General features: G+C 48.9%; 1 protein-coding gene across 2 annotated transcripts in view; it reads left to right on the top strand.

Moving 5' to 3' along the window:
- The first annotated feature begins 633 nt into the window (after positions 1-633).
- Positions 634-21,650, top strand: part of Lrp4 (LDL receptor related protein 4) — a 58,325-nt gene continuing 37,308 nt past the window's right edge. The window contains exons 1-11 of one of the 2 annotated variants that reach the window (XR_007213068.1): positions 634-731; positions 14,490-14,636; positions 17,409-17,525; positions 17,801-17,914; positions 18,180-18,296; positions 18,869-18,997; positions 19,214-19,333; positions 19,953-20,078; positions 20,588-20,713; positions 20,906-21,040; positions 21,411-21,536. Coding sequence is in view for 1 of the 2 variants with exons in the window: in XM_048361487.1 (XP_048217444.1) it covers position 14,636; positions 17,409-17,525; positions 17,801-17,914; positions 18,180-18,296; positions 18,869-18,997; positions 19,214-19,333; positions 19,953-20,078; positions 20,588-20,713; positions 20,906-21,040; positions 21,411-21,536 (1,111 nt within the window). In the remaining variant the exon portion in view is untranslated. Of the gene's footprint in view, positions 732-14,139; positions 14,637-17,408; positions 17,526-17,800; positions 17,915-18,179; positions 18,297-18,868; positions 18,998-19,213; positions 19,334-19,952; positions 20,079-20,587; positions 20,714-20,905; positions 21,041-21,410; positions 21,537-21,650 lie in introns of those variants that run through there. The other variant, XM_048361487.1, reaches the window with a different exon arrangement.

The following is a 21,650-nucleotide window of genomic DNA, read 5'->3' as shown; positions in this document are numbered from 1 at the left end:
ATGTCAATAAAGACCCAGAGGATTATGCATTAGCAAGCCTTGCATATTCTGGGACGTCAATAAAGTCTGGACTTGGGGCCTGGGGGCGGGGGGGCGGGGGCTCCAGGTCACGTCCAGGCGACTCGGGTCAGCACGGATGCTCCCCTTGGCTTACGGTTAGCACAAACCAGCGCTGAGAGTTCGTCGCTAGGATCATTTACTTTTAAAGTGAGGGACACTGGAGTGGTAGCTATGGGGACAGAGAGAGGGGTCTCTCTCCAAGGCTGGGCATGTGGGGGCGGCCTAGGGAAGAGTCTGGCCGTCTCTGGAGGCGCGGGCGGATGGGGTCCCCAGCATTGGGGGGGGGCGGGGGCGGAGGGCGGGAAGGGGCCGGGCCGGAGCTGGGGGGCGGGGCCAGGCGCAGTGGCGGTGGCGGGGGCCGCGGCGCGGGGGGCGGGGCGGCCGGGCCCGGGACACCCCCTTCTCCCGGTCCCCTGGCGGGGCAGCTTGAGCTGTGGCAACACTGGAGGCAGCGGCGTCCGGAGGGCGACTCGCGGGGCGCACCGGGCGCGGTGGACCCGGGACGTTTCCCCTCACCGGGGACCCTCGGCTGACTCCCGGCACCTCGCCGTCCCGCGGGAGCCGGCGGGACCCCCGGCCGGCAGGGAACGCCGGCGGCGGCCGAGGCACCATGAGGCGGCGGTGGGGCGCGCTGCTGCGGCTGCTGCTGGGCGCCCTGCTCTGCGCACACGGTAAGCGGCGTCGCCGCGCCCGCGCCCACCGGCCCACCGGGAAAGTTTGTCCCTGGGTCCGGTCGCTGCGGGGTCCGCTTCCCCGGGAGCCGGAGGACGCAGGCTGGGGCCTGAGACCCTCCTCGAGCTCTCTGCAAGCCAGAGTCCTGAAAGAGCGTGCTGGGGAGTGTGTGTGGGGGGTGGGGGGGACTGGAAGCCGCCCCCCCCCCCAGCCCCAGCCCCTCTCAAGTGCGGGAGGAGACGGTGGGGTAGGAATCCACCCGGGCTTCGATCTGGTCCGGGCTGGGTGAGATCCCAGGGCGCGCGAACTCGCCCCCCCCCCCCCGCCTTGCTTCTCTTTAAGAGCTGGGGGGGCTTCTTGCCTTTCAGGTTAAGACCGAGTCTGAATCCTCGGTGCAGATGGCATGTGTGCAAAGAAAGGGAGGCGGCGAGCAGGATCGTACATGCAGATATTCTAGGGACTGAGGTGGGGGGTCTCGGGTAGATCGCGGGCAGCCCCCCAACCCGCCCCATCGCCTCACACCCCACCCCCCCACCCCCGGGAATCTGAGCACTTGAGCACCGGATTCCTCTACTCGGAGAACAATTCCGCGCACTCCACCTGGCCCTCACCGAGGGTCTCGGGGCACCGGTGACTCGCGGCGGCGGCGCGTCCTCTGTGGTGTTTTGGGTTCCCTCTCCTGGCTGCGGCCAATCAGCTTCCTGCCCCCGGATCCTCCCCAGGGGAGGGGTGAGGTGTGTGTTGGGGGTGGGGGGCTGGTCAAGGCTGGAAAAAGTGTTGGGGGGGGGGGGGACTTGGGGAAGAAACGGCTGGGAGTAGCTCGTGCCGATCAATCCTGGCCAGAATAGGGGGCAGGAGGGGTGGGAGGGAGGACGGAGATTGCTGGGTTTCCGAAGGCAGCCTGGGGGCCCCCCGGCGCGGTGAGGCCTGGGCCGGGAGGGCGGCGGGCAGGAGCCGGGCTGATGGCAGTGGGGGCTGATGCTTCATCTGCTCCTTATTAATAACGTGTTCGGTGCCCAGACGCAACTGTTGTGTGTGATGAAAGCTCCAACGGGATCTGCCCCTTCTCCGCAGTCGCCGATCGTGGGTTGCACCCCCGTTGACTTTAGCAGCCACCTCCCTTAAATCCGCGCCCCCCCCTTCCCAACGATCAAAGATTGGTCTTTGAACCCCAGCCCTTATTCTCTCACCTACCACTTTTCCACACGTGTGTGTGTGTGTGTGTGTGTGTGTGTGTGTGTGTGTGTGTGTGTGGGTACTCTGGATTTCTTCATCTCCTTGCCGCGCGGATGGGGGGCGGGTGGCGGTGTTCAGAATGGAAGGGGTCTGCGCAAACCCTGGCGAGCCACAGGGTTTTTCGCTAACCTAGAGGAGCTCGTGTGGAAACTGCAGATTTCGGAACTTGCCTGGCAAGATGTGGTGGTGTCGTCTGGGCACATTTTTCCCCCCTTAAATAAGATTTGTTTTAGCTCCTGAATCCCAAACCCTGTTCTCCTGTCTGTTATTTATCCATGGGTCCTCCCCCCCTTCTCCGTCCCCATGGCGTTTTCCAAGTAGTAGCCTGGCCGACCCACGTTCCTCTTCGTTCCTCTTCGATCTCTGCTCCCCCCCCCCCCCCAGGTTATTTGTGGCCTCTTCGGCGTGTTGGGACAGCGGCCCTACTGGGGTAGGAATGTAGCTGTTCTTCCCACCACATGGGCCCCTTAAAGGGACAGCTATGCTTTTTTGGGGGGGTTCTCCTCCCCCTCCCCTTTCTTTCAGTCTGTAAGGGAAGGGGATGGAACTTTCCTCTTGGCCCCCTGGAGGAAGTTTTGAAAAAGATCAAGGGAAATGGCAAAGCACTGGGGGAAAGGAAAGGGAAAAAAAAATGCTAAAACGGATACCAACAAAGCCAGAGTGGAGATTGTCGCCTTCTGCCCTAGGGAAGGGGGAGCTGGAAGGTTCCGGGCTGAGCCTCAGCCAAGAGAATTTTTACTGCTCCAGAGCTGTCAAAACTGCATATATTACATTCACATAGACTCAGGATGGAGAAGGGGGGAGGCTGGAAGAATGGAGATAGAAAATTGTGGATTTTTAATGCTTCACAGAAAAAGGATGGAAGGGGGGTACTTGGTGACTCCTCTGAGTTCTTTTATTCATGGAAAAAAGTTAAATATAAGAAACTAATGCGCTTGGAGACTTTCTGTGCACACAGGGCAGGGAGATGTGCACTTTGCTTGGCTTGATTTCTGAGCTATCCTTGGAGAGGTGGAAAGGACAGATTCACGGTGTGACTGAGCAGTTGCAGAGCCTGGAATCCACACCAAAAATACTACCATGAGGATCCCTGACACTAAGTTCCAGGGGTGCAGAGAGACTGTAGTTCTGTACTTGTGGTTATAGATTACTTAGACAGACTTGACTTATGCTAGGAGTGAATTCAAGACACTAAAGTTTAAGGTGTTTATTTGGGTTCTGCTAGTCCATAGGGCTTTTCCTATAGCTTCTAAGTTTAATTCCAGCCTACATAAAACCCCACCCTTAAAAGATTTGGGAAGGAAACTTAATAGCCATAATTACTTTCATCCTGAGGGTTATGGATATTGGAATAATGGAAACTGTGTTGTTCTGGAGGGTTCTTCCAGGTACATTGTGTGTGTGTGTGTGTGTGTGTGTGTGTGTGTGTGTGTGTGTAATTTCTACTCAGGAACCTTTACCATTTTTTTTTTAAGAAAGCAAGAAAAAGATGTTTGTAAGGATGAGTGCAGAAGGGTTGAACTGAAACTGGTCTCCCTTGGCGCTGGCTGTTGTGATGGTTGTCCTGGTATTTGTGTGACCTTGTCCCTGATAGCTTGCACTTGTGAAAGATGCTTGGCTTACCACTGATTTTGGATTTCCTCTTCTGTCCCCAGTTGGATATCAGATAACATCTTTGGGACTGGCACACAGTATTAAGAATGACAGGTGCAAGGGGATAAAGTCTGGCTATGTCTGACCCAGAGCACGTTGGACATATTCATCGTATGGTCCAGTAAAGAACACCAGGTCACAGAGGACAAAGTGTTTTATAGCTCTTTCCTCCCTCTTTTAATGCCTTCAACTTTAGTCTTGATCCCAAAGAGGAAGGAAGATGGGAGGGATTGGTTATGCTGCTGCTTCTTTAAAGGAAAATGTGAATAATAGGGAATTCTTGAAATAGAACTGAATTTTTTTCAGGGATTACTTAAGAAGTAGGGTGTCTGTCTCTTATGAGTAGTATATCTCATGTTTGTAGTTCTATGTTCTCTATTATCTATGTCTGTTAGCCTGGTCCAGCCACCATTCTTTGTATTCTCTGACTCAGTGTAGCCACATTTGGTCATAGTCTCCTGGGCATGGGGCATCTGAGTCTCACAGTGTGTCCTGTTTGCCCTTTCATCTTGAACAGGAGAAGCCTTTTCCCCTTTCTCAGTCTGGTGGGATTCAGTGTCCCAAGGAAGACTAGGTGCTGACTGGTTGAGTGGCAGAGCCTGACTTTTACCCTATAAATAGCTTTAGTGGTTGCCTATGCTTGCTGTTTTCCATGTAGCTTAGAGCTGGCAGGACCAGGCCTTTTCTCCCAGTACTCTCATGAGCATTCCCCAAGCTGGGCTCTGCACCTGTGCAGGTGTTCATTCATTCAGCAAGCACTCATTTGTCAAACACCAATCATTACTCACACAGCTCAGTAATGAAATGCAGGCAGACCTGGGTTTGAATCTTGGCATTGACACTTCTTGGTGATCCAGCATAAACCACTGACTCTCACCAGACTTCCAGGTTCCTTATCCGGAAATGATGTGGGTCAGGGGAGGGGAGTCATAATGAATCTCCACCTATGAAGGCTGTGGAAAAAAATGAGATAATAGTTACGTTTAAACTATTTAGCACAGAGCCTGACAATTAACTATATTCTTACTATAGCTCTCCGTTGACACTTAACTGCTCATTAGCCATGTTGCATAAATGGATCACAGACTGCTCTTGCCTTGGGAATATGGGAAACCAGGCAAACAAATAATTACAATGTGCTAAAATGAAGGGTTACTTTTTTTTTTTTGATGCTGCTACTTGAACTCAGGGCTTCATGCTCTTACTTGACTTTTTCTCACAACTGGTGCTCTACCACTTGAGTCATGCCTCCAGTTCCAGTCCTGCTTTTTTGCTAGTTATTTTTGAGATGGGGCCTTATGGACTTTTCCACCCAGGCTAGCTTCAAACTGTGATTGGTCCTCAGCTCTTAACCTCCTGAGTAGCTAGGATTGCAGGCTAGTACCTAGAATTACAGGCCTGATTACAGTCCAGATGAGGCTTGGTTCTTCATTCATCCATTTCAGCCTTTTTATTTTTTTCTTTTCTGTTTGAACTATCTTGCTCCTTGCCCCCCTGTAAACCTCAGGAAGCCTAAACATAACTGCCTGTCCCCATTTTCTAGCACTTTTTCTTTTCTCTTCTTTTTAAAGAGGTTTTTTGCTATCATGTGAGTCTAGGAGCACTTTGTCCGTGTTCTCCTGAGAAGTCTGGGAGGTGGAGCTTTCTTCTGCCAGTTGAATGGTCACTGATGCCCTGCAATCTCTCACCCTAAGACTGCTGTGACCCCGAGGTGAGAGGTGCTAGCTGATGTCTGTTATAGCTGGGACAGTTTAGAATTCCAACTCTCCCTCCCACTGACCTGAGAGAGTAGTCAGGCCCCATAAGGTAGTAATTGCCTCAATTTGGGGGCTGGGCTGTTCAGAGCCTTCTCCCTTCACAACTACTGTCTTCAATCAGGAGTCCTGTCAGTGTATAGAAATAATTGATGCAGGACTTCAGCTCCAGACTCTAGCCTTCTCACACACACACACCCTCCCCCCAAACCCCCAGCTTCTCCACCCCAAAGTTTGACCCCTGTTGTCTCTTTGTTTCTTCTTTTTAAGTTGGTGCCAGTGATGTGATGTTTCTGGGAGCTGTGGAAAGTTGACCGTAACCCAGAGCAGCCGTTCAAAAGGAGCCGATTCTCTAGCTTCCTGGCGATCGCATGAGTCTATTTTTTTGTCCTGTGTTCTTGATTTAGCAAGAAGCAAACATTGTGGGTGCCCTTGGGCACCTCTTAGGCCCATCGGAGCAGACTCCATTCTTTCATTGCACGTAGGCATTCTTGTTCATGCTCACAGATGAGTGGATTGTCAGCACTCTCTGATGTCCCGCTTCCCTATGCATAATGGGACTTTCAGAGTCTCTCCCTCCATCCCCCCCTACCATTCAGGTGAGAGGGAGGAAGGAGGGGCCCTGCCAGAGACCCAGCTGGGGAAAGCCTGGCTGAGACTTGCTTACAAGCCCTGACTTGGCCTAGGGGAGCTCCCCTTCACCTCTGGGCTGAGCCCAGGATCTGAGCTGTGAGCCAAGCTGGAAACAAAAGACTGGGAGCAAACCTCCCATCTGGCTGAGAGGCTGGGACACAAAGGTGCTGCTGCATAATTTATCACCGGAGGTTTTCCTGGAGTCTGGAAGCTCCTGGCTCCAGTCAGTGGCATTTTTTGTGGGAGGGAGAGGGACCCTCCCCTTGTCTAGTATAGGGAAGGCCAGACAGGTAGAGATTAGACCTTTGTGAGAGACACCTGATTAGTGTGTAATAAAGAATCTTAGCAGTTTGTAGGTGTCTCTGTCAACTCAGCTCTCCTGACAAGCCTGCAGGGGTGGGGGGTAGAGAGTCTAATTGGTTGTTGTGTCCTTGGTGTTCCTTCCTGTGGCCCCAGCCTGAGTGCTCTACTGCCACCACTTAGTGGACATGGGTGAGGACAAGGGACAGTTTCTCAGTTGGGTTGATCACAGTTTTCTATTTTTCTTTCCCTCTCTCCCTTCCTCCCTCCCTCCCTTTCTTTCTTCCTTTCTTTTCTTTTTTTTGTCTGCCATGGGGTTTGAACTCAGGGTCTGGGGTGCTGTCCCTAAGCTCTTTTGCTCAAAACCGGCCTTCTACCACTTTGAGCTACAGCTCCACTTCCGGCTTTTTGCTGGTTAATTGGAGATGAGACTCTAGGAGTTTCCTATCTGGGCTGGCTATGAACTGCCATCCTCAGATCTCAGCCTCATGAAGGATTACAGGCATAAGCCATCAATGTCCAGCTCTTTCTGTCTTTTCTGTGCCAACATACTGGGGCTTGAACTTAGGACTTAGGTGCTGTCCCTTAGCTTTTTTTCCCACCCCCTTTCTCAAGTCTGGCACTCTATTACTTGAGTCGCATCTCCACTTCCAAGTTTTTGCTGGTTAATTGGAGATAAGAATCTCATGGACTTTTCTGCCCCAGCTGGCTTTGAACTGTGATTCTCAGCCTCTTGAGTATCTAAGATTACAAGTGTGGGCCACCAGCACCCAGCTGATTACAGCCTTCTTACAAAAACCAAATGGTAATGGCAGATCTCTCAAATACATGGGGTCTCCCTCCTCTTTCTACCTTCTCCATACCATTTAAGTAAGAATTTTCTAACTACTGGCTCAGAGAAGGCAGTAAAACAGAAAGGCTCTAAAATGTTAAAATGTGCCTTCCTTAAATGAGAATTTCTGTTTTTCTGGGAGTAATCTTCTCTGGTGGCCTTTTTCAGTTTTTCCCTCCATAAACTGAGACATAGCATCTGAAAGATACAAATGTGCTTTGGGGCAGTTACTTTTTTTTTTTAATGAGAGTTTTGCTGTCTCTAGCACTAAAACATTTAGTATATATATTTACTCTTTAAAATATCTCTGATCTTAGTGGACCCTCTGAAAAGGGACATATCAGACACATAATTTCTGGTCCCAGCAATTTCAGCTCTCTATTGCTGCTGCTCTTTTTTATTTGTTTATTTAAAACAGGTCTCACTATGTGATTCAGGCTAGCCTAGAACTCCATATCTACATAGTCCATGTTGGCTTCAAATTGAGATCCTCCTTCCTTCTGATATGCCTCTTGAGTTTGGGATTACAGGTTTGTGCCACTATGCTTGGATCTTTTTCCACTTTTTCCATTTGTATACGGTGAAGTTGTTTTTTGTTTTTGTTTTTGTTTTTTGTTATTTGGCCAGTCCTGGGCTTGGACTCAGGGTCTGAGCACTGTCCCTGGCTTCTTTTTGCTCAAGGCTAGCACTCTACCACTTGAGCCACAGCGCCACCTCTGGCCATTTTCTATGTATGTGGTGCTGGGGAATCAAACCCAGGGCTTCATGTATACGAGGCAAGCACTCTTGCCACTAGACCATATCCCCAGCCCTACAGTGAAGTTTGTTCTTTCTTGCTCTCCTTTTTTTTTTGGAGGGGAGCAGGCAGTGCTGGCCTATGTCATATGTTGCTTGGAGATTTAAATTAAATAATGTGTCAGGTTCATAGTAAACATTCTATTGCTAATGCTGTTATTAACTTTACTGTCTTTATCTGATTTCATCGTATCTCTTGATATAACACTGCAGCTATAATATGAGGCTGTCCCTATACAAGTCCTCAAAATTACCCTAACAGAAACTGTTGGTGGATTTCACAAATCCAACAGGGTTTGAGCATGGCTGTGCTCTGACAAGGGCTGCTCAAAATAGCATTCTTCTTCTGTACATCTCAGAACAAGGTCCACCCGGCAACACGTGGCTTCAGGGAGTAACAAACCACATTTTCTGGGAACTTTTTAAAGCCTCTCTGGGACAAAAAGTGCTTAAAAACAATTTCTATATGCATTGGGATACCCTAAAAAGATGACCAAAAATGGAAGTGAGGTAGATTTTTCCAGCCTTCAGAGGTGGAGATTAAAAGAGTCTGTTCTGAGAGGCAGTATGGATTGGGAGGTTCCCATTTTAGGCTCTGGGTTCAACTGCCTCAGTTTCCCATCTGTATGACAGGAATGTAGCAATACTGGCCACTAGAAAGGAGAGGAATAAAAAAGACCATAGATAGCCGATGGCTCACACCTATAATCTTAACTACTCTGGAGGCTAAGATCTAAGGATTGTGGTTCAAAGCCAGTCTGGACAGGAAAATCCCATGAGGCTTTTCTCCCCCGAGTCCCAGGACTTCAATTCAGGGTCTGGACACACTTTCTGAGCTTCTTTTGCTCAAGGCTAGCACTCTACCTTTTGAGTCATTTCTGGCTTTTTCTGTTTATGTGGTGCTGAGGGATCAAACCCAGAGCTTCAGGCGTGTTAGGCAAGCACTCTACCACTAAGCCACATTCCCAGCCCCTCTGATACTTTTAAGTGTCTTTCCTCCTTCACCTCCACTCTTACAAGATGCAAGAGGAATATATCACTCATCCATCCATCTAACAGACTTGCATCCAACATTGAGTACATCCCAAACATTGGACATACACTGTGAATATCACACAATTACAAATACCAAGAAGTTTAACTCTAGTAAGTGAACAACACAAAGGGCCTCTGGGTACAGAGCAGGGGCTTCCAATTGGGCCTGGGACTTACTTGTGCATGCAGGTATCAGGAAAGAGTTTACTTCCTTGCCTCTTGTGCCAGCAGCTTGCCCCCCCCCCCTTTTTTTTTGTATTGCTACAGGCTATGCTCTTTCACACAATGGCTCTGTTTAGCACTCACCACTCACCAGGCTCTGGGTATCTTTTATATGATGCTCACTATCACATTCCCATATGGTCACGCAATTCAGTTTTGTTGGTGTTGTCCTGCTCCATGATGTCCCTTTCAATGAGAGTGCATTCATGTGACCTGCCAAGTATATTGGAAGTGTGGCTTCTGAGATCACCGAGCAGAACGCTTGGTCTAAGGGTCAGAATGAGGTTTCCTTCCTAGTTCCCCTGTGTGCATCACACTTGACGGACCATGGTCAAAGCTGGGGACATTACCTATTTCAATTGGCACCACAGGAACTGCTCAGTTATTGTAATGATTAAATGAGACTGCAAGTGCCTATGCCAAGGTAGCTTGCCAACTGTAAAGAGGAACTGTGACATGTAATTATTTGTTGTCAAAATCCTTGTTTCTTCCTGGACCCATGGAACATAGTTCAAAAGCTTCAAAAGGGGTAAGACCAGACTTCCCCTGCTTTACTACTTCACCTGAGGGCAAAGGAAATTGGTCTTTACCTTAGCTGGAACCTGAAAGAGAAGTCATTGTTTTGAGACCCATAAACTCACTGCCCATTTGCTAATGGAGATGCCTTCAGGGAGAGACCTACAAGCTGACATTTCTCTCTCTCTCTCTCTCTCTCTCTCTCTCTCTCTCTCTCTCTCTCCCTCTTTCTCTCCCTCCCTCTCTCTCTCTCAAACTTGAGGTTTTGGAGATTCTTCCAATAACATCATTTATTCGGAGGGAAGCAATATGCCCACCCTCCCTGAAATAAGTACTAGCCCCAACCTTTAGTACTTGGGTGACAAATCTATGCACTTAAACGTTAACTTTCTCATTTTTCTCCATTTAAAGTGACTATTTCAGTAACTGAGTCACCTCTTGAGGGTTATAGAGCGCATTCATTGATGTAGCATATGAAAAGTACTTAGAGAAGTACTTAGAGGCTACCTGCTAGGTACTCAGTAGATATAGTTGTATTATTATGAAACTGCTGTTGTGCTAGCCCTGTGCTAAGCATGAATTACTTCCCAGAATCCTTTGGGGGAACAGCAGTCCCATTCTTATAGAAGAACAAACTAAGGCTTAGAAGTATTAGCAACCTTGCTCAAAGTTGTAGAATTAATTAATGCCGAAATTTAAACCTTAGCCCCTCAGGGTCCTGAATCTATGCCATCTCCTATCTATTGTGTAATAGGGTTGTCTATCTTATACACCAGATGAGCATTTTTTCCTTTCATTCTGTTGAAAGAAAGTACTGAGAGATTACTAACATGACTGGAATGAGGGAGATGAGATGTAAATAGTGTGATTTGGGCTACCTCCCAAAAGGGTTCTAAGAACATATTAACATGTACCCCTCAATGTTGATGACTTGAATTGCATTAGGTAAAAGGGCTTACTGCTCAAGCTCCTAGGGGTTAGGAGAGCTGCAGTGTGTGGCTGGAAAACCACTTTCCAGACTAGAAGTACAGCAGACTATTCTAATTCCACATTCTTAAAATGAACGCTGCAGTTTTGCCACCCGCAGTCATTTGTTTCCTCTCTTCATTTACCATTCTGTTACTTTAAAAGGGCTAAAAGCTGCCAAGATTTGAGTGAAAAGGCAAAATTCTACCTCTGAGGGTCCCCAGAGGGGCAGCAGTTGTCCAGAAAAGCTGGCCTTCTTGGAGTATAAAGTGTCTACTTCCTGTTTGAATGCTTGAGTCAAGAGTTTGCCTGGATGCTGGCTGCCTGACCTTCATTCACTGCAGCGTTGACTTCAGATGTTTCTCTGACATGCAGGAAGTGGTGACTTTCCAGCCACCTGCAACTAACTTGATGCCTACCCGGTGAAATGCTTTGTTCCTGAAATCTGCACCAGGAAATCAGGACTTCTGTTATCACTCAGCAGAGGCGGGAGTGGGGTCCTGGAATGCAAGAGCTGTTCTCTGCCTTCTCTTGTTTAGCAGCAGGATACTGTTGATCTGGCTCTTCCCATCCTGGTACTCAGATTTCCCCAAATTAAGCCTTTTGGAAAAGATTAGTTCCCACACCCCCATTCTCTATTCACTAAGCATCTTCAGTGTGTCCTGGCACAAGGTTGGTTTCTAGCACCTTTATTTTCTTGTCCAATGCTTTAAAAAATTTTTTTTGTGCCAGTCTTAGGGTTTTGAACTCAGGGTCTGGGTACTGGCTCTGAGCTCTTTTTGCTCAAGGCTAGCACTGTACCTCTTGAGCCATAGCTCCACTTATGGCTTTAGATGGTTAATTGGAGATGAGAGTCTAACAGGATTTCCTATTCTGGCTGGCTTTGAACCATGATCCTCAGAGCTTAGCCTCTTGAGTAGCTGGGATTACAGGTATGAGCCACCAGCTCCTGGTAGTGCTTCACTTTTTAAGTACAAAACTGAGGAAACTAGGTGTAAGGAGCTACGTGGCTTTTAAGTGGCAGCTAGAACCAGGTCACTCTGCTCCAGATCCAGTGCTTTCTTCCCACCTCTGTTTCCTCCCTTCTCTGTCTTAGTTGTTTTTCTTTTTTTATGCTAGTACCCTGGGCCTCCCTTTCTTGCTGGCTTTTTTGGCTCATGCTGGAGCTTTACTTGAATAACACCTCAATTTCCGGCTTTTTGGTGGTTAATTGGAGATAAGTCTCTTGGGTTGTCTGCCAAAATTGGTTTTGGACTGGGATCTTCAGATCTAAGTCTCCAGAGTAGTCAGCATTATAGACGTGAGCTACCTGTGCCATCGCTAAGTTGGTTGTGTGTGTGTGCGTGTGTGTGTGTGTGTGTGTGCGTGCACGTGCCAGTCCTGGATCTTCAACTCAGGACCTGGACACTGTCCCTGAGTTTCTTTGCTCAAGGCTAGTGCTCTACCACTTAGAACCACAGCTCTATTTCTGATTTTCTAGTGGTTAATAGGAGATAAGTCTCACTTTTCTGCTCTGGCTGGCTTTAAATCCTGATCCTTAGATCTCAGCCTCTTGAGTAGCTAGGATTACAGGTATGAAATTGACTCCAAGTGCCTTTTATCTGGAATTTCCTTCAGACACATCTTCACTCCTTGTTGTATGTGGCAAATGTTTCTCAACTCTTGACATTTGCAGCCAACTAATTGAGGAGATGGAGGTGGGGAAGGAGAGGCTGTCCTATGCACTCTAGAATGTCTAGCAGTAGCACCACCAGTCATGACAACCAAAATGCCACTGAACACTGCTGACTGCTGCTAAAAGGCAAAATCAGCCCCAGCTGAGACCAACTGACTTAGCCTTACCCTTTTCTCCGGCCTCCATAGCAAGAGGTCTGTGTATTAGGGAGCCTGATGGCATGAACTGCTTTGCTGTTGGATCTGAGATGGGTCCTAAAAAGGGTGAGCTGAGCCAGCTCTGTCATCCAGGTTCTGACAGGCATTCCCAACCCTTTTCAGAGCTCCAGCAACAGTCTAGAAAGGAAGGAGCTGGAGCTGGCACAGCTGGTGCCTTTGGTGGTGTCTTTGGTGCCTTTCCTAAGGAAGACGTCCTTGGCCTGCACTTGCAGAGACAGGAGCAATGAGCTTGCATTGTCTTAAGGCCTTCCTGTAAGGTGTGCAGAGATGCTGTACCTCCCAAATGGAAATCTTGCATCTTTTCTAAGGAACTGGTTCCCTGAGTATGGGGGAGGGGAAGGCCATAGCTTAATTGAGAATTTAATGGGCTTCTATGGTCCCTCACCCCAGATATTGTTGCCTATTGCTTCAGGGACTCACAGATGCCAAGGACTAGTCATCCATCCATCCACCACTGGCTAAGGAGCTCTGCTTTATGCTAATCACACTTACCTTTAGAGGTGTGAGCTTCTCTCCTTGCATTCATTCTGGGGTGCTAAATTCTAGCCATATGATGGGAGGCAAGGATGAGTGATCAAGGGAGCAGCTGGGACAGGTAACAGTAAAGGAAGAAGAGTGGCAATCTATTTAATTAATTTGTTTGTTTATGCCAGTCCTGGGGCTTGAGCTCTATCCGAGCACTGTCCCTAAGCTTCTTTTTGCTCAAGGCTAGCACTCTACCACTTGGGCCACAGAGCCACTTCTGCCTTTTTCTGTTTACGTGCTACTGAGGAATCAAACCGAGGGCTTCACTTATTGCAAGGCAAGCACTAATTGAGAACTAAGTCCTTTCCTGTTGCAGCCCAGCCTGATGTTGCAGCCCAGCCCAAGAGGACAAGAAAGCAAGGGGGAGATATGAGCCATGATCTTGGCCCTCTCTTTCCCCCAGCTGCAGCAGCCCAGCGGGTTAGATGAATGGGAGAGTGACCCTGGCAGAACCCTTTGTTCCAGCTGAGGCTGGAGCAGGGGCACTGAGCCATTCACACGCCATCCACAGGGCATCCTGCTGGGCACGCTGGGGAGGGGGCACAGCAGCCAGTCATGGGACTTGGCCAGGCAGATAGCTTGATGCTCAATAGGGAAGCTCAGCTGCATGCTGCTGAAGCTGGGGGAAGGGCTGTCTGCCAGCCTTCCTCTAGGCTGCCTCCTGTCCCACAGGAAGGCCCTGGCTGGGCCCACTTACTCTTCAGTCTCTTCCCCTTCCAGCTTCTTACCCCCATGTGGATTCCTTAACCCTAAGAGGCTCCAGCATTTGTTCTTGTCAGTCATAGGGCTTGAACTTTGGGCATGGGTGCTGTCCTTGAGCTTTTCTGCTCAAGGCTAGTGCTCTACCACTTTGAGCCACAGCTCCACTTCCAGTTTTCTGATGGCTCCAATTGGAGATAAGAGTCTCAAGGACTTTCTTGCCTGGGATGGCTTCAACCCATAATCCTCAGATCTCAGCCTCCTGAATAGCTAGGATTGCAGGCATGAGTCACCTGCTGGTGACCCAGATGGCTGTAGCATTTTAATCCACAATTTCTTGTCTTCCCTAGCTAGATGAAGATAGAGAAAGGGGTATCCATATCTCAACCTAGTTTTAGAGAGAAACATAGGGAGACCTGTCAGCATCTCCCCTCTGTTGCTAGATGCTACTATTTTTCTCTAAGCCTATGTAAAAACTTCTGTCATGACAGGGGTGCCCAGACTGCCTGTGAGCAAAAAATTTGAGGCTATCTTTTGGACCATTTCTACCTGGGAGGCAGTGAGAGGGCACCATTACATTCTTGAAGTGTCACATGGCTCCTTGGGTGACAGTGTTGGTTGCAACAGCTCATTGCCCTGGAATGGGCATTGGTTGAGTGGGAGCTGACTCCTTCTTGGTTTCTTTTCCCTCTGCCCAGGCCTAGCCAGCAGCCCTGAGTGTGCTTGTGGTCGGAGCCATTTCACTTGTGCAGTGAGTGCCCTTGGCGAGTGTACCTGCATCCCTGCCCAGTGGCAATGTGATGGAGATAACGACTGTGGGGACCACAGTGATGAAGATGGATGTAGTAAGTACCATCCCAGCCATGGCGGGAGTTGATGAAAGAGGGAACTAGGATTGGGGCCAAACACACAAGGCTGATAGAAGGGCTGGGAATATGACCTAGTGGTAGATTGCTTGCCTTGTATACATGAAGCCCTGGGTTCGTTTCCTCAGCACCACATATATAGAAAAATCCAGAAGTGGTGCTGTGGCTCAAGTGGTAGAGTGCTAACCATGAGCAAAAAGAAGCCAGGGACAGTGCTCAGGCCCTAGGTTCAAGCCCCAGGACTGACAAAAACAAAACAAAAACAACACAAGGCTGATGGAGTGTTCTGTACATACAGTAGTTCAGACTCAGAGAGTTGGACTCCTTCAAGGATGAAGGTATTGATAAAGGCATGGTTTCTCCCAATATGTGTGCCTCCAACCATCTGTATTTCTGTTGGATGGCTCATGCCTGTATGTCCAATAACACAAACTTTGAACCAAATATGGAAGAAAATGCCCTGAAAATCATAGGATAATCTCTGTTAAAGGTTTTCTGTTTATGTGAATATGTTTTGCATATATGAATTGCCCCTTTTTGCATCTTATACTTAGGTGGAATTGTTTTCATGTTTCTTATTTTGATCTTCAGTATAATCACAGATTTGGGTTTTTTTTCCTTTTTTTTTTTTTTTTTTCTTCCTGCCAGTCCTGGAGCTTGGACTCAGTCCCTGAGCACTGTCCCTGTCTTTCCTTTTTTTTTTTTTTTTTTTTTTTGCTCAGGGCTAGCACTCTGCCACTTGAGGCACAGTGCCACTTCTGGCCATTTTCTTTTTTCTTTTTTCTTTTTTTTTTTTTGGCCAGTCCTGGGCCTTGGACTCAGGGCCTGAGCACCATCCCTGGCTTCTTCCCGCTCAAGGCTAGCACTCTGCTACCTGAGCCACAGCGCCCCTTCTGGCCGTTTTCCATATATGTGGTGCTGGGGAATCGAACCGAGAGCTTCATGTGTAGGAGGCAAGCACTCTTGCCACTAGGCCATATTCCCAGCCCCACTTCTGGCCATTTTCTGTATGTGTGGTGCTGGGGAATCGAACCCAGGGCTTCATCTATTCGAGGCAAGCACTTTTGCCACTAGGCCATATCCCCAGCCCACAGATTTGGGTTTTTTTGGCCAGTCCTGGGGCTTGGACTCAGGCCTAGGCACTGTTCCTGAGCCTCTTTTGCTCAAGGCCAGTGTTCTACCACTTGAGCCATAGTGCCAGCATTCCCAGCCCACTTTTTAAATTTTCTGTTTGGTCCTGGTCCTGGTCTTGGAGCTTGAACGCAAGGTCTGGGTAATATTCCTTAGCTTTTTTGCTCAACAACTTAATGATAACAATAAAATTATATATTTTTTATATATTTAAACAAAAGCTAGAAGTGGAGCTGTGACTCAAGTGGCAGAGGCTAGCCTTGAGCAAAAAAGCCTGAGGACCACTAATGCCTAGGTCTTGAGTTCAAGCTCTAGGACCAGCACCAACCACCGCCCCCCCCCCAAAAAAAAAAAAAAAAACTTTGTAAGAAATCTTAAGTTTCCCTTTTCCCTAGTATAGTAGATATGAGGATGGGCCAGAGTGTCTTGTCTTGAATAATATATGACTTCTACACGATTGCCTGAGTTTAGGATTATAGTTGCTGATCTGCAGTATCTATACCTGATGGTGATAATTAGTCCAATGAGAAAGGAGCCACAACCTGGACTTGATTAACATTAACCGGTTCAGCTAATTGTGATAATGATAAATGCATCACTTACATGTAGCACTTTCATATGCATTATCTCAAAGACCTTTACAAGTGGAGTGTAATTACCCACATTGTATAGTCAAAGAGACCATCACTCACAGGAGGTAAATGACTTGCTCAGTGTGATGAGTAATGAGCTCTAGAACTGGAAATTGAGCCCAGATGTGTCAATCATCATTGAATAAAAGGAAAGGAGAAGAAAGCCACTTCTTTCTCTTGCGGGTGTTTTCCTTATTGCTTTCCTTGTGGCGTTGAGTTCTCTGAGCTGTTTTTCCATTGTCCTTTAGATCCCTGACATGATTCCCTTCTGCTTGCTTACTAGCTGTAGTTTCTTTTTATTCTTTCTTTTTTTCATTGCTTTTTCTTTTCGTTTTGACAATACCAAGGTTTAAACTTACACTTGCTCAGCTGGCACTCACTACTGGAGCCACACCTCCAGCTCTGCTTTTGCTAGTTATTTTTCAGATGGGGGGGTAGCTCCCTTTCCTACCCAGGTGGGCACTTTTGCCTTGATCTGCCTACTTTGGGCTTTCCACTACTAGGACCACAGGTGCATACCACCATGTCCAGCATCCCTTCATTAAAATGGACTCTTGTAGACTGTTCTATCTGAACTGGCCTGGAATTGGGATCCTCTCAGTCTCAGGGTCCCACATAGCTTGTGATCACACACACACACACACACACACACACACACACACACACACGCTCACACACGCTGCCGTGCCCAGCTATGGATTGAGAAGGGGGTCTTACGAACTTTTCTGCCCAAACTGACCTCAAACCATGATCCTCCCAATCTCAGCCTTGCAGGTTATAGAAGGTGAGCCACCAGTGCCCAGCTTAGCTGCAGTTTCTGCTTATCCCCTCCATCTGCTGGAGGCAGGGATAGGAGTCCATGAGGAAGGCCTATAGGACAGACACGGGGCAGGTTGGGTGAGAGTGTTGGAACTGGAGTGCTAGGAAAGGATTTCTGGCTCACTGTAGCTTGTCTGACAGATTCACTTTTCCCTTCTCTTGGGCTTAGTGCTGCCCACCTGTTCCCCTCTGGATTTTCACTGTGACAATGGCAAGTGCATCCGCCGTTCCTGGGTTTGCGATGGGGACAACGACTGTGAGGATGACTCCGATGAGCAGGACTGTCGTGAGTGTTGGCAGGGGCTAGGCAGACACACTCAAAACCTGAGTGGCTTTGTAGGGGAAGGATTTGCCATCAGAATGTGATGTTCAGAAGCTATGTGAATTTATAGATTTTGTCCTATTTTTTATCTCCTCTCTTGGTCAGTTAAGCCAACCCCCTCTAGAGTCCTAGAGACAACGCAGGGAGCAACCTGACTGCTCAGGTGGGGCTTTGTGCGGGGCTTGTAGGAATTGCACCCTCTGCTTACAACCTACAGTTTGCCTGCTCTGTGCCCACAGCCCCCCGAGAGTGTGAGGAGGATGAGTTCCCCTGCCAGAATGGCTACTGCATCCGGAGCTTGTGGCACTGTGATGGTGACAATGACTGTGGCGACAATAGCGACGAGCAGTGTGGTGAGTAGTGCTCTAGGAGGGCAGGTGGGGACCTGGTGTAGGGCTAGCTCCTGGGAGGTGACAGCAGCTATGGCCCATACTGCCCAGCCTTTAACTGGTCTCTGGGGATCTGGAACATCTTGAGGAAAACTGGAGGGCAAAACAGTCTAAGCACACCAAGAATTCTCTGGCCCCAATGGCCAGGGAGACTGGGAGTCAGGGAAGATGGTTAAGAGGGGTTACCATGGGGCTCTCTCAATATAGTTGTCCCATTGCACCTCTCTAGACATGCGCAAGTGCTCAGACAAAGAATTCCGCTGCCGTGATGGGAGCTGTATTGCTGAGCACTGGTACTGTGATGGTGACACGGACTGCAAAGATGGCTCTGATGAGGAGAACTGTCGTGAGTGTCCCTGGATCTTAGACTGCTGGGTTGGGGGGAGGGTGGTGGGCTCCATCACCTCAGATAAGGACAAAGCTGAGGTGTGAGTCTTCAGCAGGCAAGGAGGGTGGGTTAAACACAGTTGCTGGAAGCCCAGCACCAGTGGCTCAGGCCTGTAATCCTAGCTACTCATAAGGCTGAGATCTGAGGATCAAGGTTCAAAGCCAATGGGGGCAGGAAAGTCTCTTGAGTCTCTTAGCTACAATGAACTATCAAAAATTATTTTAAAAAATTAAAAAACAAGAAAAAAACAATGCTAAAAGTGGAGTTATGGCTCAAGTGGTAGAGGGTGCTAGCTCTGAGCAAAAATCTCAGAGACATGACCCATACCTTGAGATCAAGCCCTAGGACTGGTACAAAAAAAAAAGACTGCTGGGCTGAGCCAGGGTGGGAACAGGAGCCCCTGGTGGGGAGGGTTATCCCACATGAAACCCTTTACAACTCTCTCAAGGAAGACACTGGCCTGAAGGCTTTGGGCCCTTAGAGGAGTCAGGCGTGAATGTCCGCCTTCCCTGCCTCTGCCTCCCTTCCAGCCTCTGCAGTGCCTGCGCCCCCCTGCAACCTAGAGGAGTTCCAGTGTGCCTATGGCCGCTGTATCCTTGACATCTACCACTGTGATGGCGATGATGACTGTGGGGACTGGTCGGACGAGTCTGACTGCTGTGAGTGCTCTGGCCAGCTGGGAGGAGGGGCAGCCAGGCTGGCAAGGCACAGGTGCCAACTGGGGCAGGCACTCAGGGGGAGGAGTTTCAGGAGTCCTAGTCTCTCTTAGGAAGAGCTGGGGATGTTGGGGGGGGGAGGGTGGTGGCCGGAGCTAGGACTTTCTGGGGCTCTGTGTGCACAGACTGGCTAGAGACAGAAGACTTTTGTTTCCCCAGCCTCCCACCAGCCCTGCCGCTCTGGGGAGTTCATGTGTGACAGTGGCCTGTGCATCAATGCAGGCTGGCGCTGTGATGGAGATGCAGACTGTGATGACCAGTCTGATGAGCGCAACTGCAGTAAGTAGGGGAATGGCACCAAAGGCAGGGAGTAAAGGTGCAGACTACAGGGCAGAGCTATGGAGCCAAATAGGCCACTATCAATAAGCTTGAAGATCTATTGGATAAGATTGCCAGGCATGGTGTGTAGGTTGTACACTGTCCAAAGGGATGCCCATTGCATAATAGATGTTATTTTTAAAATTAAATTCTTTGACGTGGGACCAAGGAATCAAACCCAGGGCCTCATACATGCTAGGCAAGCACTCTACCACAAAGCCACATTCCCAGCCCCCAATGGATGTCATATTTATATAAACAGCATGGTAGTTTTCCAATAGGTGACAGGAAAAGGTCTTGAGAAAAGGGTACCTTTTTTTCCTGACACACAAAGATGCCAGGTAGATCAGTTGACACTGCTGTCAAAAAGAATGGTCCAAAGGCTGGAGATTTATTTCAAGTGGAAGACTGCCTGCCTAGCAGACACAAAAGCCCTGAATTCAAACCCTATTGCTGCAAAAACAAAAAGAAGAAAAGAAGAATGACCTGGGTACTGATCCGAAGTCTGGCTTTGAGTGGCAGGGTGGAGTTTCAGCCTGAAGTGGGGCTAACTTTTTCATTCGGCCTTTGCTTTGCCCAGCCACCTCAATGTGCACAGCTGAACAGTTCCGCTGTCAGTCAGGCCGTTGTGTCCGCCTGTCCTGGCGCTGTGATGGGGAGGATGACTGTGCAGACAACAGTGATGAAGAGAACTGTGAGAACACAGGTGGGGTCTCCATGGGGTGTCTCAGAATCCTCACCTGTAGGGGGGATGGGGAAAAAGAGGGAATCACTGCTATTTCCTCAATCAGATGGAAATGATACTTCATTCCTGTCTTTCCCATGGCCTGAGTAATTTCTGCCCTTCCCAAGTACCAGGGTCAAATTCAGGTGCATCATTGACCTGCATCTATATAGCCTAGAAGACAGGGCTGGTCAGGGCTGTGAGAGTCAGTGGCTGTTCTTACTGGCATACCGAGGAAGAAGTACCCCTTTGCTACATTGGTATGTGGCATGTGGGCATACCTCAATCCCTCATGCACTATGGTGTAAAGAGAAGAAAATGAGCACAGACATTCAGCCAGTCTTGTCTGAGATATTTCCTGCCCTGGATGCTGTGAACCCTCCCACCTTTTGTTTCATCTGTTTCCAGCTCTCCGTAGAAAATGACAGGTTCCCCTTTCTTGTTGACTCAAGCTCTGCCCGTGGTGACTTGACCCTCCTTTCTCTTTCTAGGAAGCCCCCAGTGTGCCTCTGACCAGTTCCTGTGTTGGAATGGGCGTTGCATTGGGCAGAGGAAGCTGTGCAATGGGGTCAATGACTGTGGGGACAACAGTGACGAAAGCCCACACCAGAACTGCCGTGAGTGTCCCCAGTGGGCAGATCTGGCCCATGATTTGTGGCTGAGCCCCACCCATCGGGTTCAAAGGGAATTCTTCCCAGAGACTTTTGCAACTTTGGGAGCTGTTTTTCGTGGTCCAGGTGAAATGCCAAGTTGGCGTGTCTGGGGGTGGATTCTGGGCTTAACTCCCAAATCTGGTTTGGCTGGCATAGGGCCTCGGACGGGTGAAGAAAACTGCAATGTTAACAACGGCGGCTGTGCCCAGAAGTGCCAGATGGTTCGAGGAGCAGTGCAATGTACCTGCCACACAGGCTACCGACTCACTGAGGATGGGCGCACGTGCCATGGTTAGTGGGGCCCTGGTTTGGAGCAGGATGCTAGGCAGGGACAACACCTAGACAGCTGGATTTTCCTATGGGTCAGACATCTGATGAGGCCCATGACCTCGTTTTATTAGTGCAATAATTCTTGGAAGTAAGGATCATTCCTCCCGTTTGGCAGATAGGAGAAACTGAAGCTCTGAGAGGTTAAATTACTTACCATAGGTCACACAGCTAAAGAGTAGCAGAGGTGGGATTCTAGACCAGGTCTACTGACTGCAGAGCCCTCAAGCAATTAATTAACCTTTCCACTAGATCTGAAGCTAGTTAGACTGAGCGTTTGGTGTGAGGGGAAAATGGCTAGAGACCACCTCCTGACTCTACCTGATGTTTACAGATGTGAATGAATGTGCTGAGGAAGGGTACTGCAGCCAGGGCTGCACCAACAGTGAAGGAGCCTTCCAGTGCTGGTGTGAAACAGGCTATGAGTTACGACCTGACCGGCGCAGCTGCAAAGCTCTAGGTAAGGGATGTTGGCACTTGGCTGGGTGGGCTGAGGACCTAGCAGAAGAAAGCCAAGCACTCTAGAGCTCAGGGATTTGATGAGAGAGAAACAAAACGTCTGACATAATAAAAC

This window comes from Perognathus longimembris, chromosome 13 (genome assembly GCF_023159225.1).
Source record: "Perognathus longimembris pacificus isolate PPM17 chromosome 13, ASM2315922v1, whole genome shotgun sequence".
Taxonomy (NCBI): domain Eukaryota; kingdom Metazoa; phylum Chordata; class Mammalia; order Rodentia; family Heteromyidae; genus Perognathus; species Perognathus longimembris.
The sequence above is the reverse complement of the archived record's forward strand: the minus strand, read 5'-3'. Positions and strand labels throughout refer to the sequence as shown.